The sequence below is a fragment of the Miniopterus natalensis genome, chromosome 6 (assembly GCF_054644295.1).
Source record: "Miniopterus natalensis isolate mMinNat1 chromosome 6, mMinNat1.hap1, whole genome shotgun sequence".
NCBI lineage: Eukaryota > Metazoa > Chordata > Mammalia > Chiroptera > Miniopteridae > Miniopterus > Miniopterus natalensis.
In genome coordinates, this window is record NC_142086.1 from 84,511,270 (window position 1) to 84,537,396 (window position 26,127).

Here is a 26,127-nt window from a genome sequence, read left to right on the forward strand (position 1 = left end):
AGGGGACAGGTTGGTGGGACAGGGGAAGGGGTGGCCCAGCCAGGGGACAGGTTGGTGGGACAGGAGGAAGGGTGCCTGGCCAGGGGACAGGTTGGTGGGACAGGAGGAAGGGTGCCTGGCCAGGGGACAGGTTGAGGAAGAGAGGTGCCTGGCCAGGGGACAGGTTGAGGAGGAGGGGTGCCCAGCCAGGGGACAGGTTGAGGAGGAGGGGCACCCGGCCAGGGGACTACACTTTGGACTCATCCTCGAGGTTGGCCACGTCACCATTCCTTTCTGTTTGCTCCTCGAGGTTCTTTTCTTCCTCTTCTGTCTCCAGTTCTGCATGTTGGTTGAGTTTGCTGGACATGGACCAACTGAGGGGCAGCTCTGCCCTGCTGGCCAGCTCGGCCAGCTCTTTGGCACTGAGGGAGGGCGTGCTGGTCTCGTAGGTCTCGTGGAAGCTGTTGTAATCGACTTCGTAGAACCCGTCTTCCAGTGTCAGGACTGGGGTGAACCGGTAACCCCACAGGATCTCACTGGTGATGTAGGAGCTCCGAGCTTGGCACGTCATTCCTGCAGAGAGAAGAGCAGAGGCTTTGGTAGTGTGAGTGTGGGCCCCCAGTGAGCTGTGCGGGGCTGCTGCCTGCAGCTGTGACCTGTATAGGGTGACACCTTCACTGTCCTCATTCTCAGGAAGAACAGCCCTGGGTTGGCGCAGTAATCAAGTGCCATGCACTGTGTTTATGAGCCTTCTGGTGGGACAACGCTGCTGGGGACTGAGCCCCGAGTCAGAAGGAGGCACTGTGCTCTGCAGTGTGTGAGAATGATTCCCCTCCAGTGGGTTCAGCCAACTGCCATCATTTACATAACAATGGGCCCCACCTCAGGCTCAGGTTAAAAATCCCTTCAATAAACACTTGAACTTCTTCTGTTGCCCAAATATTGGAGGGCCAGTGAGATTCACCTTCAGCTTTGCAAAAACAAATTGAAATATGCATTTTTTAATGTCTAAAAAAGGCATTCTACATGTGTGCTCCTAATTCTACTCTCACCAAAGTAGTTGATACATTCGCAAATTAAGTATTGAATGAAGTCATAAACAGTTTATTGCGTGTCTATTGTATGCCGGGTGCTGAATGCTTTATGTGCCTCAACCATCGAATCTTACATCAGCCCTCTCAGATGGATGCTGTTATGATCTCTTACATATGAGCAAACTAAGGTGCAGAGAGGTTAGTTAACTATCCTGGATCACACAGCGTTATGGACTGAATTGTGTGCCTTCAAAATTTGTATGTTGAAGCCCCAGCCCCCTAACGTGACTGTATCTGGAAGTTGGAACTTTAGGGAGGTAAGTAAGGTTAAATGAGGTCATGAGGGTGGAGCCCTAATCCACTAGGACTGGTGTCCTTGTAAGAGGAAGAGACACCCGAGAGCTCTCTGTCCTGTGCACACAGAGAGGAGGCCACGTGGGGAGGGGGAAAAGGCATCTGTCTGCAAGTCAAGCAAAGAGGCCCTACCAGAAACCAACCCTGACAGCACCTTGATCTGGGAACTTCTAGCTCCAGAACTAAGAAAATAAGTTTCTGTTGGTTAAGCTACCCAGTCTGCGGTACTTGATTGTGCCAGCTTTAGCAGCCTCATACCAGTGAGAGTGGAACCAGGGTCTAATTTAGGGAGTCAGGCTCCACAGCCTATGCCTTCAGCCAGTACACTATTATTTTTATTTTTGGAAAGAGGGACCGTGTGTTAATTATGATCTTTATAACTCCTATAAGTGCCTCCCACTGATATTTTACAATATAAAATGGAGGGTGGATGCCGCCACTGAGTGTTGGATCTTTGGTGCCAACCACACCTGCCCAGCATTTGCCTAACCCCAGTTACCACTCCCTGCCACCTCCCACTGCGTCTTTCTACCAGCTCTCCTCCTGAGCCCACCCATTTTTCTCTTGTCCTCTGCACAAATGTGTTTGTTCTTTACCAAATCTGAGGCCCTAGCCCTTCAGGAAGTTGCTTGGAGATACCAAGCAACCTTCATACCTTTTTAACAAAATCACGAGATCGCCTCAAATCGAATTGCAAACTCCAGGACTTGTCTTCAGTCTGCTCAACGCTGTGTGTCTGTCTCTTCTCCAACAGCGAGAACCTGGGTTCCCAACCACCTGTAGGTTTATCATTGGCTCTAGCCTTCAAGCGCACAAACCGTTTGGGAATCACCACACCCAGTAACCGACAGGAGACTTGTTTATGGGAGACTCAGATCGCACAGTGGAGGAGCGGATGCGGTTTAGGTTGACACGGGAAAATCTGTAGTGACTCTACTCAGCCCGGAAAGCCCCGGGATGAGCCAGGAGAGAGCGGGCCAGGCAGAGACTGCCAGGCGCACTGGACCGCCAGTGAGGAAGCTTCCCCGCTTCCCAACACGACCGAACGGCTGCCATCCGTCAGGGGCTGCCTGAAGATTGCCTCCTTTTGTTCCGCAAAGCCCACTCTCCTTTCGGAGTCCTCTGAGCTGCTCCCGGAGGGGAAGCGAGGGCCGCAGACCCCTCGTCTGATATGAAGAAAACACCTTTGTTATAACGCAGGTGCTCTTTGTTCTTTTGACACCATCAGCCACAAACCTGGGAGGCAAAATTAAAAATGTCTCTGCAGCCCTTTCTAATCTGAGACTATTCCCGCTGAGGTGGGATCATCAAAGCACTGCGTCCAAGCTACTCCAGTCATTGTTCTTTTGGGCCGTGTTGTCTATTTTATATCTACTTAGGTTCATTTGTTCCTATTGGTACTTCATTTGAGGATTTAAAATGGTTCAAAAATTAAGTCAGCATAACAGGACACATTCAGAAAAGTCTCATCCCATCTCTACCCCTTCCGTCCCCTTTCCGGCCACCTCCTATATGCGACTCTTATTCTAATTTATCCCTTATTGCCCATGGGACGGAATTGCTGCGGGTGTGGACAGTGGACATAGCCCTCTGCACTCCCAGCCCAATTAACCGATTTCACGGCAGCCACGGCATGACCGAGACATTCATTTCAGGGATTAAGTGGAAAGGAAAAGTGAGAGCAGAGCCTCGCACGCGTACGGCGGGACCTACAGCGAATTAAACGGGGAGACAGCAGCCTTTGGTCCCTGAAGACACGCAGGACGTGGCAATTTAGTTTGGGTGAGAAAGCCCGGATCTCCTGGAAATGCCTTTGCACGTGGGCGGGTCCCTGCGAGTTTCTGTGGCTGCGCAGCCACTTGGGGAGAGCTTTCATTTGCTAAAATGTGCAACTTTCCAGTGGTTTAAAAGCCCTGCAGAAGTGGGTGGTGAGAGAGGTTTTTTTGTTTTGCTTGCCTGCAGAATGGATGGATGGAAGGAGAAAATGCACCCTAATGCTGTGCTTATTCATAAGGCACCCCAGGCGATGCAAACCCCAGATGTCGAGGTCAAAACATCCTCTGTGGCACAGAATCCTGCCTCATGCAGGCTGGAAGGGACTTTGGAGGCCACCTCACTCCTCCTGTTACAAATGGGAAACAGAGACAGTGTCCGCTTGTCCCAGACCATCCACTTGGCTGGTGGCAGAGCCGGAGGCACATGTAGACCCTCCGATTCCCAGGCTGGTCCTCTCTCCATTCTGCCCCCCAAAACACGAAGTATCTGTCTAGAAATTTTGGCTCCCACATTTCAGACATAAAACTCCTTGCTCTCGCTCCCCAAATGAGTAATCTGTGCTCCGCTTTACATTAGCTGGGAACCGAGCTGGGGATACTCCAAGCTCGTTTTCCAAACAAGATGTGTTCACGGAGCTCCCTGCCTCGTCCTCGCCGCTTTCCAAGGGCGTAACTCGGCGGGAAGTTGGAGCTCCGAGCAGGGTTCCAGGCAGTGCCTGCTTTCTGCTTTATTCCAGTTTCTCCTGGAGACGGCGGCGTGAGCAGACGACCCTGCCCCGCAGCAAAATGGGTACCTGTGAGGTCCCCTTCCTGACTGTGAACTCGCACCAGTAAGTCACGGATGTGAACCGGGACGGTGTGACCGACGGGGAGAGAAATCTCAGAGTGAGCCTGGCTCTCAGGATGCCCCCACTGGCAACTGAGCTCTTGTGGGGTGGGGGACAGTGGCCACCCCTCTACGCGGGGCAGATCCTCTGTGACCCTGAGCCCTGGCAATGCTGCACACACTTTTTAGGGTGAACAGGTAGGTCTGAATGTGGCCAAGAAGATGGGAGGGAGAAAGGGCGGCAGGAGGAAGAGAGAGGCAGGAACGAAAGAGGGAAAGAGCAGAGGAAAGACTGGGGACGCAGCCACCCAGAGGGGAAGGGGGGCGCCCAGCCTCGGTTTCCCCGCTGTGAGGAGACTCAGTGAGCCAGCGTCCTCCGGCCTCACGCAGCACCCGGATGCACACTTGACGCATGGGGCTGCCACAGGTACGGTGACTCTTCCCTGAGTTTGTGACCTCGGAACTCAGTCTTGTGCGCTCTTGGCTCCTCCCAGCCCTCCCTGACGGGCAGTGACTCAAAGCCTTTTGTAAAACCACCAGCGTTTCTGTTTCTGGCAATATAGTTGTGTAGAGAATCCCCCCAAAAGCCGCCCCCTCGGAAATACTTAAAACGCTGGCTGCCTGATAAAAATGCAGGTGCTGGTACAGGCCGACGGTGGGAGGGCAGGTCCCGGTTGCTGGCCGAGGGGCTGCCCCAGGGCGGTGCTGACCCCATGGCTGCTGTGTGTCCACCTGGGCTTGTGACTGTTGCGGGCTTGGCAGTGTCACCTACAGAGCCTCGCTGGCAGGTAGACGAAATGTCCCACCATGCCCAGGAACTCCCTGGTCCCACGCAAACCTGGACATGGGTCATCCTAGCCCACACTGCAGCCGGATGATACTTTAAACATGCACATCACATCTCATCACTCCTTGCTCCACCCCTTCCACGACCGCCTCTGAGAGCAAAAGCCGAAGTACTTAGGGAGGTCCTGAGAGCCTGGGGCCAGCCTCCCCGGGGGCTCAGGTAGGCCGGCCCGGAGCTGCCATGGGCTCTGGACTTAACTCCGTGGACACCCTTCGCAGCACCTTCTAAGCGTCTCCCTTGGACTGAGCTCTTGAGCCACAGACCAGGTTCTGCGTCTGACAACAGCCGGTGCTCAGTCAACTTTTGCACTAATGGTCAGTGCAACCCCCAGAGTCTTTTTCTTTTATCTGGACTTTCAGAGATGATGGTTACACCTCGGAGACATAGGTACCACACAGATTAAACCTCAGAAAGGAAGGAATAAAGTTAGCGGGTGTTTTTCAGCCTGGGGCGGGCGGTGTGGCCGCTGCACCACGAGGTGGCGCTCGCGCCCGCCTGGCTGCCGGGCTCGGGCCGCCCGCCTCCGGTCAGCGCGGAGGAGCGGGTGTCACCGCGGGGTGCCGTCGCGGTCGCGGACGCGTGCAGGACAGGTGCCCCTGCCGGGCGCCTCGGCTGCCTCAGGGGTCCTGGGTCCCGGCTCTCCGCGGGGGCCGCGCCTCGCTCTTTCCTGGGACCCCGGATCTGGGAGGGAGGCCGCCTTAGCCCTGGGCGCCCCTGCTCTGCCCCAGCCGCAGGAGCTTCCAGCCCCCAGGAGGGCGCGTGGTAGGAGCGGGTGTCTCCACGGGCCACCGCCGGAGCTGTCACCAGGGGCCTTTGCTTCTCCTGGAAGCAATTTCAAACCAGCGAGCAGACACCCTTGTGCTGGGAAGGAGATTTGGAGATTTACCCCTAGTCTGTCTCTGTTACCCCGACCCCCAAGTTCCTATTCTAGAGTCATCTTTAGGGTGAACGAGCCCATGTCCGTGGGCGGCGGGTGCATCTGTCTGATGTTCTGCAGGGAGCCTGGCCCTCCACCCCTGAGCGTGGTCCCCAGACCAGCAGGAGGAGCTGGAGCTGGCAGGAAACGCAGAACCCAGGCCTGTGAAATCCAAGGCTGCGAGCCCGGGGGTTCGTGGGCACCGGAAAACTTGACGGGTGCTGGCAGAGGACCGATGGGAGGGCCTGCGGTCTGAGGGGGGCGAGCAAGGCTGGTGGGGTCCACGGCCTGGGACACTGACCGCGGTCTGCAGCTGAGAGGGAGCGCTGAGGGGCCTTCCCCCAGGAGATGGCCCTGCTCTGGGTCAGGCGTGTGTGCTGTGACCTCGGGGAGCACCTGGTCCAGTAGGCAGGGTGGGCACTAAGCTCCTGAGGGCAGGCCCTGGGCCTGCCATCGTACTGGATACCAGCCCGGAGCGGGCACCTGGTGCATGAGCTCGGACAGAGTGCCCTGTGGAAGGCACAGAGGGGGCGCCCAGGGCCGTGGACGTGCCGATGGTGCTGGGCAGCTGAGGTCTGCCCAGCGCCGGCACATTGGCGAAGGGGCTGAATGAACAAATAAGGGGAAGGCAGAGAGGTCAGCGTCCCTCCGGAGCGACAGATCTCAGCAGGGCAACTCTGCCCTCCTGGGGACACCGACCATGTCTGAAGACACTTGATTGTCACAGCTGGGGGAGGAGGAGGGTGTTACTGGCATCTAGAGGGTAGAGGCCAGAGACATGCTGCAAAACACCCTGCAAAGCCCAGGACGGACCCCAGTGAAGCCCCATGTCGGCTGTGCCAAGGTCGAGGAGCAGCGAGAGAAAGCAGAGGGGCCGCCAGCGTTGCTGGAGATTTTTGGTCTCACAGAGGCTCTGCATCCCTTCATGGCCTCCACTGTTCCCAGTGCTGGGACCCTAGACCGTATTAGGAGTGACTGCAGTTCTGGTTCCAGTTGACTATAGGGACAGGGCTCCTGCGCAGACTGTGCAGACGCAGAAATCCATAATTGGTTTGAGTCCCTCTCCCCAGATGCCAGGATGCGGGCAGTGCCCACTGCCCTGTGGCCGGGTCCCGTCCCTCCCCTGGCCTAAGGAAGCTCCCACCTGCTGCAGCGTGGCAGCCTGGGGGGGGGAGGACACTGGCAAGCAGCTCGGGAGACAATGGCTTTTCCATGGCAACAGCTCAGAGCTGGGAGAGTGGCTGCGCCCCCCCATCCTGCTGCACACTGGGCATGCGTAGGCGCCCGCGGCCCACCCGGAGAGCAAGTCGGCCAAGAGAGTTCATTTCCCATCCTTTGGGGGAAAATCAGTAAAAACAACCTGAAATAGCCCTACTTTGCTCAAGTGAACCAAATCCTTGGGTTTGCAAAATACCGGTGCCTTTTCTGTTCTTCTCCTGTCCCTTTCTTCCCCCCACCCCCTTTTGTTGTTGTTGTATTAAAAATTTGTGCTCTTCTTCCATATGGTTTTATCCTAATCAGGCTATCTATCTTCCATAACGTTTTTCCTTAGTAAATTTCTTCTGAATATATAGTTAACCTTATTTTTATTTGACTGTTGGAAGCTCCATGAGATCGGAAGCTGTGTCTCTCCATCTATCCATCTATCCATCCACCCGCCTGCTCATAAACCCACCCACCCACCTATTCATCAACCTATTCATCTACTCACCCATCCATCCACTCATTCATCTGTCCAGCCAACAGTCCATCCACTTATCTGTCCATCCGTTTACTCACCCACACACCTTTGGAGCGCCTGCTGTCTGCCCAGCCCACAGGTCTTACTCTCACAGATACCTCCTTTTAAAGGAGGCTAGAAATTCACATTATGAAGTGTTAAATGCAATTTGAGTGGTATGTACAAAGTCTTATGGGACCAGAGAGAAGCTCAGGCCTCTCTCCTGGCTCTGAGGGTTTGGTGGCATCTGTGGTGTCCCTTGGTTTCTGCTGCAGTCCCCCAGTCTCTGCCTCCTTCACACGGTGTTCTCCTGGTGCACATGTCTGTGTGCACATTTCCCCTTTTAATGTGCACATATTGGAGTAGTCATATTAGTGTCATATTGGAGTAGGGCCCACCCTACTCCAGTCTGACCTCATCTTAACTAATTACACCCGCAATGGCCCTATTTCCAAATAAGGCCACATTCTTAGGTACCAGGGGTTAGGGCTTCGCCGTAAGAATTTTGGGTGACACACTTCAACAGTAACGAGTGTGACTGTTGTGTTGGCAGAGGCAATGTAAGGGAGCTTAGGCTAATATTGGACATAGTCACCATCACCCAAAGGTCAGGAGTGTTTATTGACTTTTGTTTTCTTTTGCTGATAAGGGTCGGAGTGCAGAGCTGATGAGCATTCAAGCCAGTGGAGAGAAATGGGTCATTGAGTGAACAGCGTAGGACAATCAGCTGGTGATTCAGAGCACAAGGCAAGCTGGCCCCCAGCCGAGTCCAGCTGGATCACAGATCTCAGTCTGGAAGTTCAGCTGTTGGGGGCAGCGAAGGGGAAAGGGGGCCAAGTATATGGTGATAGAAGATGATTTGACTGAGGGTGGTGGGCACACAATGCAATATATAGATCATGTATCGTAGAAATGTACACTTGAAAGCGATATGATCTTATTAACCAATGTCACCCCAATAAATTTAATACAGAAGTTCAACTTTTAAAGGGCTACAAGGAGACTTAGAAGAATTATTTTATGTTAAACAATATAGGGATAGGGAAGGCCTATTTCCATGACATAAACTATTCCTACATTCTCAAAACATAAGCATTCCTATGGCATAAAACTGAGACCTCACAAAGGAAACTACTGATAAGTTTCACTACACAAAAGAAAATACTCTGTAGGCAAAAGATAAAAACCCCCACAACTAACAAAGAAAGCCATGAGACAAGGACAGGCTGTGAAAGATATTTGTAAAACTTATAATGGAGAGAGGGCTAATTTCCTTTATATAAGTCTTCCCAAATTGATATGAAAAGACTAAAAATCCATTAGAAAAAATGGGCACAGGGCAGGAAAAGAAACACCAATAAATATACATAAAGATGCTCAGCTGTGCCTGGAGTCATCCGCACCCAGAGGGAATGAAGGCGTGTTTCCGCAGGTGCGCGCCCCCCCCCCGGGAGGCTTGTACACCAGCACCCCCCGTGGGGGGCAGCCGGGCAGCATCTTTAAAAGTGAAATGTGCATGCCCACTTTTACCCCAGGAATCCCACTTCTAAGAACCTAGCCTATGGAAATCAAAGTCCTTGTGATGTTGCTGGTTATAGAAAAATTGTAGGAAGCTGTCGAAATATCCATCTATAGAGCACTGGTTCTATGGTTGTACATCCATAAAACAGAATATTATTTTGCAGTTTAAAAGAATATGTTACTGTGTTAAAGATTTATAGTATATGTCACGTTTTATTTATTTATTTATATTTTAAATATGCCTTTATTGATTTCAGAGAGAGGAAGGAAGAGGGAGAGATAGAAACATCAGTGATGAGAGAGTCGTTATTGATCGGATGCCTCCTGCACGATCCCCAGTGGGGGGATCGAGCCCGCAACCCAGGCATGTGCCCTGACTGGGAATCGAACCGCGATCTCCTGGATCCTAGGTCGATGCTCAACCACTGAGCACACCGGCTGGGTTATGTCACATTTTAAAAAAAGCATTAATCATGGGCAGAATGTATGCTCCCGTTTGTGTAATAAAATATAAATATGTATTTCATGTGTGTGGACATGTCTGGAAGGCATACAAGCGACTGTGAGCAGTGGTTCTCTCCGGGGCCAGGACTGGGAACAGAGGGTGGGAGAGGATGTGTTTTTCATTATATATTGTCTAATTTTAATTTTATATTGTACTATTTTAATTTTTAACCATGTGCAAGTCTCACTTTTAATGTAAAAACATTAAAGTTACAATTAAAGAAATCAGGAGCAAGAAGTTGATTCCCTTTTGGCAATAAAAAGGCTTTGCCCTGGGCTGCTCGGAGAAGCTTTCCCTTTATACACATTTGAGGTCAGCGGCCAGCAAAATCGAAATCACTTTAGACAGAAACAAATAAAGGGGATTCACCACCCAAGTCAAACTGGCTCTGCAGGTGGCAGATTAGGCGGCTGCCATGTGGGAAGGAAAGAACGACCATGACTTAAGGAATATCATCGAATCTGGTGTTTCTAATTTGTGACTTGCACGCGTCCCCCCTCTCGTTAGTGACTAAGCAGGACACAAGTGTAGACGTGGACCTTTGCATTTGATGCAGGCCTCGAACTCCTGTGTGCCCAGGTGCCTGGACACAGACCTGACAGGTAGAGAGGGGAGAGTGGACGTGAGTGCTGGGCAGGCGGGGAGGCCTGGGCAGGGCCCAGAGTGCATGCCATCCCTAAAGGCGTGCGGACCGAGCTCCTAAGAAATGCTCTGCCAAGTGAAGGTCCCTCCTGAGGGAAGTGAGGCCCGCCCAGGTCACTCATGGGTGGTGCCATAGCTGCCTGGTGCAGGAGGTCTGTCCTCCGGGCCATGCTGTCCTCTCTGAGCCCTGGCCTTTAGGAGCTGGGACCGTTGTCAGCCAGTAGAGCGGTCACTGCTCACTCACTCCGGGGAGCCTGCACCCAGGGGTCCTAGAAGGGCGGGGTGCGGGGGCATCCTTCTAGGACACAGAGAGGCCCCTTAGGGCTGAGGACACCGTCAGGCACACCATTAAAATAACGGCCCCAGGCCCTCAGCAGTGCTTCAGTTGCTGGCTTTGGTTAGACAGCGTAACAGGAGTGCCCTCGCCTGGGACAGCCTGGGCGGGGAAAACGCTGCTGGGCCCAACCCAAACCTCATTAACGTGGGATCACATGCCACAGGATGGGTTTTTCATATGGCCAAGTTCCCCTCCTTCAGACTGCAATATAAATAAACAGACCCCTCTCAGTTGAGGCCAGAATCTTTCCAAATTGTGGCAACGCTCCCCCGTCCTTTGCAGACAGACAACACCGTGTATAACTGAGAGTGGTTTTCATTTCATGCCATCTTGCTGAGGCCTCAAATAATATCTGTCCTTCGACGCAGAGCTGACCTCCGGAGATTACAAGGCGGGGTAGGAGCGCTGCCTCCTCTCAGGTGTGGTTCCAGACAGCTTCGCATCTGGGCTTTTTGCCTTTAATTTACAGCTCTGGGCTTCTCCCACCCAGCGCCAGACTCCGCTGTCGCTGCTTCCAACGAGCCAGCTTTCGGCAAACCTGTCTCCTCTCTTCACCCGCTGCTTCCAATCTCCTCTGCTCTGGGAATCGAGTCAGCTGAGCCCGTTAGGATTTCTTGTTCGAAGGGAAGCAGGCAGGTCCTGTCCGTGTTCATGCCGAGTCTCAGTTACCAGCTGACATGCGCCACGTTGGGTGAATGGACACGTGGAGTCTCCCGTGGCGGCGTTTCTCTCCTCGCCTCCGCGTCCTTGGTCCTATTCTGGAATCTGGGTGGATCAAGTTGCCAAACAAGTGCCAGGTGATCATGAAGACTTTTTGTTCTACTTACGGCATCTTCAGTGATCCTGGGTGATTGAAAATGTTTTCGTTCACTGAGTGCGAGTCCTACCACCCGAGATGGACGGCGCCCCTCCCGGCCGACCGGTTTCAGGTGGGACGCCTGAGTGGGGAGGCCTCCCGCCCGCGCAGCAGGTCCTGGGACACAGGTGCTCTTCCCTCGTGAAGGGAGGTTAGAGCCGCGGCGGCCTGACCTGAACTCCGCGTGCGGGGTCGCAGCGGGGCGGCCGCGCTCCCGCGAGGATGAGTGCTGTCCCTAACTCCACGTTTAGAAGCTTCGACCGCCTCCGTTTTACAGGTGAGCAGGACTTCTGAGCAGAGACGTACCAGGATTTTAGAAACAGCCCCCCGCCCCGTCTACTACAGCTCCGAGTCTGTGCTGCGCGCTTGTGTCACCCCCCACGCCGGGCGGGCACTGGCCGCCTCGGGTGAAGGAACCGGGCCCAGGCAAACCGGGCGTCTCGGTCAAGGCCCAGCGGCAGGGCCGATCTCTGGCTGCGTCTTCTGATCCCAAGCCCAGGGCTGTCCCCGGTGAGCCTCACCCTCGTGTCGCAGCCTAATGGAGCTGGTGGGACGTCCCTCTGCTGGTGACAGGCCCTCTCCCCGACCCAACTTTAGTCAGCCTCCCCTGAGCCCTCCTCCCAACTAGTTCTTGACTTTCCATGTCTTTGCACCACCCAGGTTTATCCAAAGTCCTGCCAAGTCTGTTTAGCCAGACCCCGCACCCCCCATATCTGGTCACCGTCAATCTCTGACCAGGCTCCTCATCCTTCACCGTCCCCCGGATGACGTCCGGTCATCCAGCCCACCTTCAGCAAGGACCCGCTAGGCCAGCTCAGCCAGATCCCCCAGAGCCCTGAGTTTCCTCTTAGTATTTTTTCATTCACTGGCACCCTCTGCCCACCGGTGGGCCCTAGATCCCTGCTCGCCTGGGCTGGATTTGGAATTGAGCCCAGCTCCGTACTGAGGTCCCTTTCCTCCTATTGTAATAGCTCCTGATTAAAATCTGCTTTTACTACTTCAACTGCTGCTGGGCTCCGTTTTCCCCCGAGCACCGAGCACCGAGCACCGAGCACCGAGCACCGAGCACTGAGCACCGAGCATCGAGCACTGAGCACCGAGCACCGAGCACCGGCAAGGCTTGTTCTGTGATACTGAATTCTAATGGCCAGGGGAGGGAGGGCGCGGTGCAGGTGAGATACCTGACACTGCTCGTTACTAAGACCTGCCTGTGCAGATACTGGGCTGGAAACCAGACTTGGTTACTTAGTATTTTCTACTGTTTTAGAAAAGGTAATGACACAGTGACATTACGGGTGGAAGTGCTGGCTGAAGTGTCAGATCCAAAGAGAGCATAATAGCGGTCGAGTGGAGAAGTCTTAGCATATGTACTGAACCAACAGAATTCAATTGTAGCAAAGATATCACTCAATATATGTGTCATGGATATACAGAAATGTGTATATGCATGTATATATGTATATAGTGTCCATGTAGGTATGTATATGTACACACATATATAATATTATATATGTGTATACATATTCTTGAAAGTACAATTAAGTGAGAAGTCCCATTTGCAGAAGAACTGTCAGGGTCTCCGGCTTTTAAAAAGCGACCCCTTTCTAGTGACAGAGTCCTAGTAACGAAGACAACGATGCTCGCCTACCCTCCTCCACTGCCCTTAGCCAGATAAAATCTTGATGGATTTTTCTGCTCTGGAACCACATCAAAATTGCAAACTTTCAAGGGTCTGGTGGGTTATAAAAGAGAAGGGAGACAAGAAAAGTCGGTAGGAAAAGTGTTTTCCTTTTCTTCTCACTTCCCCCCTCAAATGGACTCCACCTGGTGTTTCTCTTTCCTTTTAAGGGGCTCAGTGTTCTTATGCTGTGTCTTTGTTCTCTAAGCCTCCCAAGAAAGGGGCATTTACAGCTCAGGCTGGCTCTCTCAGGGAGTTACTTATCCATCCATCCATCCATCCATCCATCCATCCATCCATCCATCCATCCATCCATCCATCCACAGTCCCCAGTTCTTAATACATAGGCTCTCAATAGATGCCTCCCTCCTGTCTTCCCTGCCTCCCTCTCTCCCTCTCTTCCTTCCTTCTCTCTCTCTCTCTAGATTCAACAACCTAATTGTAAGAAAATGGTTAGCACTGAGTGTCAGACCAAATGACATGTCAAACTGGGCTGTTTGAACCTCATGACTGATTGTGAAGGACAAGGCTTAGTCTCCTACGTATCTCATGCCAGGCACCAGGAGTTGGGTGGGAGGTACTGGGTGGGCTGCGGCTCCTTTCCTCACACCACTAAATGCACAGCAGGGAAGCAGGAGTCCTCCCCATCATCAGGGCTGGCTTGGGTCGTGGGCTGAGTCAGAGCTTGGCTCTCAGATGACCCAAGCCACCAACCTATTCTTCCTCACTGGCCCATGGTACTGTATCCTTAGGGAACTTAACTTTGGGTGGATGCCTTGGAAAGATGAGAGACATTCACTGCAACCAACTCTGAGGTGGTCCTTATAAAAGTCATTTCCTTTGCAATATAGTATTTTGCAATGCAAGTTGTGTTTAATCAACATGTTATAAATTACTTTAAAAATCCATGTATATGAAAAAAAATCACCAATCACTCCATTTTTTTAAACTATTCCATGTCCAGAGGTTTATCATTTTCCAGTAAAATTTTCTTTTATATCCAAGGCTTTCCACTCTACAACATGTACCTCACAGTAGCCATTTCCCCCTTGAATCTTGTTTAAATTTATAAAAGATCAAGGACTGTCTACCAAGGACTTTTAATAAAATAGCTTTTTGCATTGAAATGATGGGGCACTCTATGGGGTAAGTCTTTGACTTTAGCAACTGTCTACATAACTTTGTACTTGTATCAGACATCGTAGGATAAAAAGGCTTTTGCTGTGGGAGTCTTAGGAAACCTTAAGATTTATGACTTTTCCAAAGGCCTATGAGTATTTTCCTGAATTCTGGGGACAGCACCGCAGTTACCAAGAATGGCATCCAGCCCAGATAATAGCCTATGGCTGCAGTTAGGGCACAAAAATGCTCTTAAAAAAATTGTAGAAGCTCTTCCTTTTCTAAACCAAAATGGACCATAGCATGCATAGATCAGAATATCGACAACTCGACATTCTCTAAGAAATAGATCTCCCATTAAGATCCACAGTTCCCCAGTAACATGCCAAGCAACCATCTGTTTAGCCCAAGTTTCTAAAGTCCCTTCCCTCAAATTTAGTTATTTAGTTAAAGTTAGAATTAAAGGGCTGGATTAGATATGTTAAGTTTTACTCTTAATATAGATACCAAAAAGGGGTTGCTTTTTATACATCTTGATTTGTGTTGTAAATAACCAAAATGAGGCTAATTCTGAGGAACTGGGTAAAAGCCGTCTCATTAATGACTAGCTGCTCTGTTTACGTGCTGATGGGTGCTTCCCAGTGAAAATCCATTCTAGGGGAAATGATGTTTGTTAAGGAAAGTTCTGTGCTACTGTTATTTGAGAGTTTGTTACAATAATTCTGATCCAAGGTCCTGTGATGGATAGAAGTAGAGTCAAAGCACGTCATGGGCCTTTGTGAGATCTCCCCACCCAGCACATTTGGTTTGGGGCAGTGACCGGAAGGGTTGAGCAATGTCACTTTGGGGCCTGTGTCAACAGCAAGCTGTTCTGTATGATCGGAGGCATTTCTGATGAGTCTGTAAGGACACCTTTCTGCGTGGACTGAGTCCCATAACGGCCTGAGAGAGGCAGGGTTGTGTTGGGTGCCTGTGTGATCTACAGCCAGGGCTGTGTTCTCATTAGTGACTGTTACTGTATGTTCTGCTCAGCCTCCTAAGAACACAGGGTGAGGGGATTGGTGAGGGGAGTGTGGACAAAGGAAGGCCCTTTGGGGCTGGAATGGAGTTTAGGATGTTCAACCTCCGAATGGACTGACCTAGGGGTAAACATGGCTGTGAGAAGCGTTGGGAACTTCTCAGTAGTGCGAACACTCTTCACCCCAAGAGCAGCAGAGCTGGCCTAGAAGGACAAGCAAGTCAGTGCCAGCACCTTGAAACAAAGACGCGCCCGTCCCTGTACTTTCCCCCTTAAAACACAAAGTTAATAATAGGACTGTTGACTGATGACTCTCTGCTTTGAACAGAGGTTCCGTTTTAGCCCGCTCTCAAAGGTCAGCAAACCGCTGCTCATCCCTGGGACGCAAATGCAAAGTGCACGCGGCAGATTTCCTCCTGGGCCACCGGGCCACCGGGCCACCGGGCCACCAGGCCGCTGCTTCTCCCGCCCCAGGCGCCTGCTTGCTGCTGCGGGCCCTGCTGCGGGCACGAGCCCTTAGGGGAGGGAAGAGAGAGGTTAGCACTGAAGGGGAGGGTCAGTCCTGGCTCTGCCAGAAAGCACTATAACAAAAATACTTAGGCTTTGACCAGCCTAATAAACGCAGTCGGGATTTCCATCTACGACATGTGCAACCGGACCCTTTACTGGGGTTTGATGATGATGGTCATCATTTTTCTCTAGTCCCTGAGACCGTCCTTAGGAAGATTTTATGTAAACATTTTCTAAGCAAATATGTTTCTTTGAGATTTTCTCAAGCATATTGTGTGCAGGGTGAGTATTAGCAGACACCCGTGGAGGTTAATGGGTCAAGGGGGGACTGGCGGGTAAGGACATAAGAGGAGAACACACAGGGCACAGGACCAAGGAGGCAAGACCGTGCTCGGGAGGCCAGTGTGACCTAACGTGGCCGGAGGATGAGACCCGGACAGATCTGGAGAAGACGCTGACGACCGCCACACCTTTTAAACCCTGGCTGGCAGCAAGTTTCCAGCTCAGTCTACCGGTTCCCGAAACCGCGTGGGTGTCTGCGGTAGATCGTATTGTTTTGTTCTCAATTACTGATTTCACGTCCCTGCATGGGAATGACACTCGCCATTCCACGGGCACCAGGCCCTGCCATATGACTCGCTGACTAACAAATGGTGAGCAGACGGGAGGCCTTCTGCCGTTTCCCTTTTCCTTCCTGCCGCGAGAACGGCACGTCCTCCAGGGGCCTCCGCCGGCCTGCGGCCCGGAGGAAGCGCGGTGGGAACAGAGCCCCGGCTGATGTGCACGGAGAACGAGAGAGAAACCCTTGTGCTTGGAGCCTCTGGAGCTGTTTGTCACTGCAGCGTGACTCAGCCGGCGCAGACTGCCGCGGTGTATGTATCATCCGTAGTAAACAGAGCAATGGAATTGGCTATGTAGAAACTCACTTTTACTATCTACTTTTTGAAGAGCATCTGTACTTCAAAGCAGAAGCATCTATGAGGACTCATGTAAGTAAATATTACTTAGCTGAGTTGAGCTAGCAGCGCAAAAATACATTCTCCAAACTGAGGTTTCAACGGATACCTCAGAGCTCTTATGAGAAACCTGGGAGGGGAATTGGAATCATAGGCATGTTCTCAAATGCAGACCATTGGCCCCGTCCTCACTGAGCAGTTGCCTCAGAAGACCTGAGAATAATCTATATGCATGTCCACTTCAGGCAGAAATGGTAACGATGAAATGATACTATTTATAGGAATGCAGAGCCTTTCTGAGCCCAGTGATCCTCATTAATTCAGATCCATCGATCTGTAATTCATGGTAGGTAACTGGGGCAGCGGCCAGGCTGGCGTTGACTCTCACATGGTGAATTTGCATTTCTTGTGCCTGCTGTCATCACAGGTTAACATTGGCCATTTTGACCCTTCAGAGGCCTTCGGAGGGAAGGCATTTGTCATTCCGTAGAGGCACTAGCTGCAAGGTCCCTAAACCCTGGGATTGGCCCTTCTGACTGCCTGGCTCCCCATCCTCACAAAGCTTTGCTCTCTGCTGCCTGTGAGGTTTACGGAGGAAGAAATGATCTAATAGCATTTGAGATGTGGAAAGGTCACCGGTGAGGTAGGTACGGTGACCTTTCAACATCTTAAATACTATTAGATCATCTGTTCCCATTTTAGGGTGGCAAAGCTGAGGCATAAGAGGCTGAGCAAGCCAGTGGGTGCAGCAACTGTGGTTTGAACCCAAGATGGTCTGACCCTAGATGACACAAAGAAGTATAGATAAACTGAGCTGCAGCTGGGGTTACTTTTAAAAAAGAGGTATACTAAATAATTAGTAGCACAAACGATGTGTAAGTAGGTTGGTGCATCGGTAACTGGGGAAGCAGCGGCCCTGGCTGTTAGCTGTGTGTGTGTGTGTGTGTGTGTGTGTGTGTTTGTGAATAATTTACGTGCTTTTCCCAATGATCCTTTCCCGGTCATGGCCATTAGATGCTGGGTAGAACTGCCTCCCTGGCACATGCTGTCAGTACTCGTGTTACTGACTGTCCTAGGGAATCATAGAACGCGATTTATTTAAGGACACACTCATTAGAGGCTTCCCACACTATTCAACATCCATCTCTTAATTTGAATGGTGCAGTTTCCTCCTAACGTGAGTGTTGACTTTAGAGTTGGAATCAGAGCTGACTTTCAGGTGCTAGTCCATTTCCCCCTCTTGGGTTTGAATTCTAAATTGTTTATATTGTGTGACCGTCGCTGACTTCTGCTGAACTTTCACTTTAGTAGCTCCTCATGGCCCATCTGGAGAAGGGAGAGCAATGAATTTTCTGGAACTGGTGTTTTAATAATGAAAAATTTTATAATTATCCAGTATTTGGGTCTTTTCAACCACAGTAATATTTGGTAACCTTGAGGCACTGCCTGTTACGGGACATCAGATGTCTTTTAAACTATAGGAAATGTTGACAGAGTCACAGTATTCTCCCCTTTAGAGGGGTGATGGAAAACTTTAGCACTGTGCCCTACATCCAACCTCAGATTGTTAGGACATTTGATGAACCAGAACACAGTGTCCCCAAACTGCTGAGGATCACAAAGTGTTTACCATATTTGGGGAGCAGGTGTTACCAGTTTTTATGCAGCTAATGACACTACCTGGGTATATTACATTGATGTGGGCATTTGGAAAGAAGCCCTGAGTAGATCACTTGAACCTAAAGCCAGAAGAAGAAGAGACTATTGGATTTCTTAATGCTGACAAATGGTAGACTTCTATCTAGGAAAAATAAATTCATGTCTTCGAATTTTTTAAAACATTACTCCTTATAGAGATTTACCAGATTTTTTATCCAAATGCCTACCATCTCAGATCCCATCAATTAACTGTTTCCCCAGGCTAGTCGGGGTTATCGCTCAAGAGAAAAATAGTAAATCTGGAGAAAATGGCTTGCCAATTGAGGGATTAGCAGTAACTTATCAAGAGGAGAAAATAAGATTTGCCAAAGGTAATGGCTATGAAATGTCGTTTCTAGAAACGGCCTAAGAACACTGTAACGCCAACCCGCAGCCGCCCTATCTGCGAAACGCCGCCTTTTCACTCCGTGGGCTCAGACTCTTCCCTGCTGCAGAGAAGTGGCGTTTTGATTCCAGAAAAGAAGAACGATACTTGAAGACCAGATCTGACAACAACATATTCCTCCAGGCGTATATTTGCAGACAGCGCTTACCTAATTTCAATTTCAGGGCTTTTTGGCGGCATATCCCTTTTTAATATATGGATCTTAATAATTCATGTGAACGCACAAAGAATTATTAAAAAATGAATCGACAGCGTTGGAGACCAACAGAGGAGCCTTACAGAAAAAGAGGCACTGACGGTGCAAGCCTGTCTGCACACTAAACACCCGCTGGCTCTCTGGGTGCCTTTCTCTACAGAACCTTCAGGCGCCCACAGCACCCACTGCGAAGAGCACCCACTCTGGAGGCTCAGCACCAGCGTCAGGAGCCTTGGGTTTTGGCTCCGTGCTCTGCCAGCGGCTGCTTGGCCTTAGCCAAGCCTCCATTTCCTCACCTATAAAGTAAGAATCCACTAAAGACTCCTTCCAGCCCTGGCCCGTTTGGTTCAGTGGTTAGCGCGTCGGCCCGCAGACTGAATGGTCCTGGGTTCCATTCCAGCCAAGGGCGCGCACCTCGGGTGCAGGCTCCATCCCCTGCCCCGGTGGGCGTGTGTGGGAGGCAGCCAATTGATGTGTCTCCCCTCGATGTTTCTCTCTCTCTCCCCCCCTTCCACTCTCTGAAAAACAACGGGAAAAAAAAATATCCTCAGATGAGGATTTAAAAAAAAAAAATTCAAAAATTCTCAGCAATTCAAAAATGCTGAGATCAGTGATGTGACTTCCGTGACTTTCTTCACGTGGACGTTATTCTGGCAGCGGGACTGGGCTTCCTGGGGGCGGACGGTTTGGGGGGCCGCCCACGTCCGAAGCACACGCCCCTCGCCCTGGGCTGTACACACCAAGTCTTGGGAGGCCGGCCCTGGTGCCTCGTCTGCACAGTTACCCGGCACATCGTCACTCAGTGGGCTTCCTGAACCCTCCACTTGCCCCACTTTTTCACGCCTTACTTAAATCTTTCAGAGGTTTTCTTCTTTGAGAAAAACTTGGAAAGAAAAAACAACAGCCCACAGGGATAGATTAAGAGGCTAAAAAGAGATCACAACCAGTCACAGTGTGTTCGCCTCATTTGCATCCTGACTCCATCAAGCAGACTTAGAAAAAATTCTAAAAAGACATTTATGAGGCAATTGGAAATTGGAACACTTACGTATTAGATCTGAAGAAGTGATCACTATTTTCAGAGCCATAATGGTGTCATAATTATGTTTTTAAAAGGATCCTTATCTTTTAAGGCCACACACTGACATTCTTGCAGGTAAAACACGATGCTGGGGACAGTTAGTGAGCAGTGATATAGATGGAACAAGTTTTGTCCATAAATTGACAATTATAGAAATTAAATGATGAGTGCGTGGGAGTTAATTATACCAGTGGGCCTATTATATATACATTTTATAGTTTCCGTAATAAAAAGCGTAAAAAAAAAAAAAGCTTGATGGGGATTTATCCTAACGAGGCACATTTGCTGGGTGTTGGAAAGGGCCGCTTGTCACAGTTGCATAATCGCTGGGGGTAAATATGGAAGTTCATCCACAGAAAGGCTCCAGTGAGGAGCCGGCTGGCACCGGGCTCGGCTCTGTGGAGCTGGCCAGCCTGCAGGCCGGCTCGCCCTCTATAAATAACAGCCTATATGAATGCTTTACTATTTTAACGCACGTTCGCTGCAGCTGCTGAGCATGTTTGTTTACGTAGCTACGAACTCTTCTGTAAACATCACTATCTCAAAATCGCCCATGTGTCAGAAACATAAAGGGCCCCCTTTAAAAATATATTTGTGGGATGAGAAGCGGCCAGTTCCCAGATGCCCGGGCGGCTGGTGGCAGAATTTTCCAGGGTTTGATTCATTTTCAAAAATAGAATCACATGACTGGAAGGTTCTTGAGAGGCCACTGCACGCATCCTTCTGAGTGTGGGCAGGACCAGCCCGAAGCCATGCGCCAAGGATGCGGGCCTGCCCTTTGGGCGTGTGAGTGGCCTTTTGCGAGGCCAGAGAAGTCCTGGCGCGAAGGAGCGGGCCGGGCCTGCAGGGCCTCGGCGGGGCAGCACGCACGCCATGCCTTCAAGGGCCCTGCTTTCCTTTTCTAAAAGTGAGCCCAGCCCTCCGAGACGGGCGAAGCAGGCTTGCTGCTTGGGGATATCCGCCCAGTGGAGAGCTGAGCGGCGTGCTGAGCCGGGCCCGGGGACTAAGGGACCCGGCCGTCAGCCTCCTGCAGGGCGGCTCAGATCTCCAGCGGATGCCGCGTGGTGATCAGCCTGTGCCCACAACGGGGGACAGGAAGAGGGCACTGCGCCAAGGTTGCAGCGTGGGGCTCATCCTTGAAAGAGGCCCGCTGACTGAGATCACTGGTAGTAGTTTAAGGTCAACTCAGACGTTTCTGCACGGAGAAATGAGCAGAGCGGAAGCTGTTCTGTGCCAGCTCGCTGTTGTCATGGCTCTTGATGTCCCATCCAGCCCTACAGTGAATAATTAGACCCTTGTGAATTTGTTTTCCTCAGTGTGCATTTGGTCCACATTTATTTTTTCCCTGTGACTTTGACTCATTGAAGCATTTCTTCCCCCAAGGGTCTGTTTAATGCTCACAAACACCAATTGTGCTTTTCACTCACAAAGAAGAGTATCCCCCTGAAGCTTAAGAGATCAGATGCGCTGGAAGCAACGAATTGTATGATCCCCTCAGGAAAGAATCAAGGCGTGTCCAGCTTCCCGATAAACCCGGAACTTTCTAGAACACACTTCCTCCACTTTCCAGAAGTTGGAAAACTGTTTTTTTGTTTTGTTAGACAATTAATAGTCGTTGCCTTTTTTCCAGGAACAAAGGTTTTGAGTGTTTTTTTTTTTCCTGGCACCTACCTTGTTTCTCTGAGAAAGCAGGAGAAAGGCCACCGGATGCTCAGAGGCAAGGATCGCTGTTAATTACCAAGAAACGACATTTCTCCCTCTGGAAAGGCTCACCCATTACAAGCTGTCATCAGAAAGACAGGGCCTGGCCCAGGGAGAAGGCCGACTCAGGGACATCACAAGGCAATTTGCTTATTCTGGATTCATTAATTTTTTTGAGATTGAGCTTTGGTTGGAGGGAACACGAAGCCCAGCTCCTACACTGTGAAGCTCAGAAGGTACACATTTCCGGCGGCGTTTGCTTCTTGCGCTCAGAGATGCAACTATAACAAGGCTTGTCCACTGCCCGCCCCCAGGTCCTGCTGGGAGAGTTTATAGTGAGAAATCTAATATTAAAACTGCATCACGTGGGGGTTGGTTTATGCTGCCCGAGGCTGCATCTCAGTGGCCACCACTAGGGGACTCCAGAGTCCCTGTGCTCAGCCCAGTGGGAGCAGTCTCTGGTCTGTGGGAAATGAGGAGCTTGGTGTTTAGATTGCTTCCTTCCCTCTCTCCTTCCTCCCCAGCCCCCCAAACACACAACCATTGCTTCACCAATACACCCAAAGTCAGGCTAAAGTTACAGATAGCCCTGTTCACATTTGCAGCACTTATTTAGTATTTCACAATCATTATCTTGTTACGCCTTAAAGCCGTTTTCGGATTAGGTCCCTGTTCTTTTAGTTTTATGGAAAGGAGCCCGCTCAGATCACTGAGCTCCACGCAAAGCCTGCCACTCACATTTTCATTGGTTTCTGCATTTACACACCGATTGTTTACAGCATCATGAGAGAAATTTGTTAGAGGTTCTGACCTTGCCTGCTGGGTACAGGGAAGCAGAAGTGGGCCCAACGACTTTCTTTTGATGGGATGACTGGAATCAGCGTAGGGGTTGATGAAGAATCTGGGGCCAAGCTGTTGGCCATGCATTTTCAGGTTATATAAACCAACCCCGAGCCTCCAGCTGAGGACCTCAATGCACAGAAGGGCAGATTGTATAAGCAGGATCCCAAGACTACTACCGATACTCAGAAGAACAGTAAAGAAATTAAGGAATTAGGGTTCTAGTCCATACGCTTTCTGTGGGATGCCATTGTTAGCTTAAGGCAGAGTTTATGGCTCTGTTTTGTGGAATGTTACAGATAAATGCAGATTGAACCTGCTTTGCTGTTGGGATGTATAAAGTGTAAAGATCAGATATGAGTTAATACTTCAGTAAAAACAGACCATTTCTCTATTTTGAGAACAGATCATCTTCCCTAAAACACACCAGTGATTAGCCATTAACAGCAGAGGGTCAACAGGGTTATGATGAGTGGATCGTCAATTTTTTCCTCTCCTGCTAGAGTTACTGGGTCTGCAGTATTATGTCCACCGAGGGTTAGGCAGGTAGAGTATGGAGATGGACACCAGGTATTCACCTGATATTAAAAAAACAAGCACCGATGCTATGGGCCTTACAAATGGCTCCCAAAGAAGAGGGGAAATTGCATTTTTATTAAAGCAATTTGTCAGGCTTCTTTTGAAAGGCTTAACTTCTTCCTCCTGGCTTGGCAATAAATAACCTGAAGTATTTAAATTAAACAATGTTTTAGAGCCATTTAAAAAGTGCTTTAGAGATAAATTTTAAGTAAATATTTGCAAATTTTACATACTTTAAGGAGTGTTTTTTAAGAATGTATTTATTGTTTCCTAAGGGCTTTTAAAATGCTAACTGGTTAGACTTCTTGGTGGGTAGATGTGAGAGGATAAGCCACACGGGCATACTATTTCATGAAGCAAGGGGATGGTGTCAACAGTGAGTGAGGTTCAGTTTTCCATATTTTGCCATAAATAAGAATGTGAGGTCCCATTTAAAATGACCATTGACCCCACAGATATCCCACAGATATCCCACAGGATGGACATGCCTTACCTGTAGCTTCCACCATTCCTTCTAGGATGACCACAATTTCCAGTTCCTCTTTGGGCAGCTGGGCTTTGGAGATTTCCCAGAAAGGACTCTGTTGGTTAATTTCATGACTGATGATGAGCGGTGACACCAGAAACAGACGATCATCCCCGGTGTAGTACCCTACATTGATATCCGTCTGGTTCAAAGGGATGAACTCGCCCTCTGAGGTCTGTTTGGATTTGATCAACTTGGCTCTGATGGAAGCCTCCACGATGTGGGAATTCCTGAGATCCCCGACTCGAAACATCAGGCACAGTTTCCCGTCCCGCATGGAGATCACCGCGTGGGTGGAAAACACAAGGGTCTCTGCCCTCTTCTTGGGTTGCGATATTTTTACAAACATGCATCCCACCATGAATGCATTGACAATGGACCCCAGCACAGACTGGACTAAGAGCAGAATAATTCCCTCCGGGCACTTGTCCGTGATGACCCGGTAGCCATAACCGATGGTGGTTTCTGTCTCTATTGAAAATAAAAAAGCAGAGACGAACCCGTTGAGGTTGGTGACGCAGGGAGTCCACGAGGGGTCCTCGATGTGGTCCATATCTCCTCGGATGTACGCGATTAGCCACCAGATCATCCCAAAAAAGAGCCACGTCACTGTGTAAACCATGACGAAAATCAACAGGTTGAACCTCCACTTGAGGTCCACCAAGGTGGTGAAGATGTCGGTCAGGTAGCGGTAGGTCTCCCGCACGTTGCCATGGTGCACGTTGCACTTCCCGTCTTTCCGCACGTACCTCTGGATTTTCCTTTTGGTCCGGTCTCGGCAGATGTGTCTTGGCAGGTCGTCCCTGGCCTGCTTAGGCAACTTTGGCTGGTGAATGGCCACAGGGCTCTCCACGTCCTGATCCATGGAGTCGCCCTCCAGGACGTTAGCTGGTGATTTGGAGAAAAGAAAAGAAAAACCAAATGAAATGCTGGCTCTTAGGAGATCATGGGAATCATGATATGTGGAAGGGAAACCAAACGCCATCTGTGTAGCTACTAACAGAGCAGATGAAGCCATTTTTATTTGGAGTCACCTGAACAGGCCTCTAGCTGACTTGGCCTCTTGAGCTCTGCGGTCTACCTTTGTGTAGGAACTTCACCACCCTTCCCAACAGACAGGGCCCCTTCTGTGACATTGTCTCCTTACCAGCAAGTTCTAAGAGTCTGCTCTTACCGCCAGATGTCTCCCCACGTCACCTGAGATGCTGGCATGGGAGCCACACTTTGGATAAAGAAATGATGGGATTCAGAGAGTCTCAGTTCTTCCACTTAGAAGATGTGGGCCCTTGGACATGCTATTTATTATTGATTGAATTGTGTCCCCCTTCCCCCACCCCACCATATCCATCTGTTGAAGCCCTAACCCCTAATGGGACTGTATTTGGAGATGGGGCCTTTAAGGAGGTAAGTAAGGTTAAATGAGGTCATATGGGTGGGTCACTAATTCTATAGGGCTGGTGTCCTTATAAGAAGAGGAAGAGACCCCAGCGATGTGCACACAGATGAAAGGACATGTGGGGGCAGTGAGAAGACAGCCATCTGTAAGCCAGGAAGAAAGGTCTTCCAGACCAACCAAAGTCACCAGAAACCAACCTTGCTGGTACCTCGATCTTAAATTCCCAGCCCCCAGAATTGTGAGAAAATAAATTTCTGTTGTTTAAGCCTCTCAGTTTGCGATACTCTGTCATGGAGCCCAAGTAGCCTAATACACTATCCAAATTCACTGAGCCTCAGTTTCCACCTTTACAAAGTGGTGATCAAGATGCGCAATTGATGGGGTGGTTATAAGGCTGGATGAAACCACATACCTGCCTGGAACAGACATGTAATAAGTACTCCTTTGTAATGAAGTGTTCCTTTGCTACTTTCCTTATGTTTAGGGCAAGAATTTTGAGCAAGCTCTTTAAATTGCCAGTCAAATTTCAGAGTTAAAAAAAAAGTTCTGATTTTTGTTGGTTGATTCAATGCCAAGGTTAAAAAAGTGTGGGGACATCTCTCTCTTTTTAAGTGTTTACACATTTGACTTGGTTTCTGCCACATCACTGAATACCTGCTGTTTTGGCGTGTGGTTACTTTTTTCTGAAGGCCCTCATGATGATGCATCGGTATAAGCGTTAGTTACTGATGCATTAGGAAAACTCTTCTAGAATCTGAGTGCGAAGGGGAACTTGGAGCTGCTACTGTTATTACACAAATATAAACCGCCATATGAGGTGATTTGCTCAGCCAATAACTTTAAAGCTTTCTAAAGGGTCTATGAGCAGTTTCTTTTCCCAGGCTTTCCTCTGTGTCCCTCGACTTTGTCATGCGTCCTGCCCATGGCAACTACATTTCTTCGCCTTGGTTAAAAGAGAAAGGTGGTCAGTTGAGGGAACACTCATCTGGGTGAGAAAACAGCTGGGGATGGGACTTGAGTGCTACCAACTTAGTGTTAACTTTGTTCCTGGTTGGCTAGCTTCCTTAAAAATCAGTTGCATAGGTCTGTGTTTATAGTTCAGCACAAGGAA

General features: G+C 50.0%; 1 protein-coding gene across 1 annotated transcript; it reads right to left on the reverse strand.

The window, feature by feature from the left end:
• Window positions 1–226: 226 nt before the first annotated feature.
• Window positions 227–24,500, reverse strand: KCNJ6 (potassium inwardly rectifying channel subfamily J member 6). The gene is made up of 2 exons (XM_016220745.2): window positions 23,588–24,500; window positions 227–552 (listed from the first exon to the last, which is right to left on the reverse strand). Exons 1-2 carry the CDS (start codon window positions 24,483–24,485, stop codon window positions 227–229), a joined length of 1,224 nt encoding a protein of 407 aa, XP_016076231.2. The 5' UTR covers window positions 24,486–24,500.
• Between the last annotated feature and the right edge of the window lie 1,627 nt (window positions 24,501–26,127).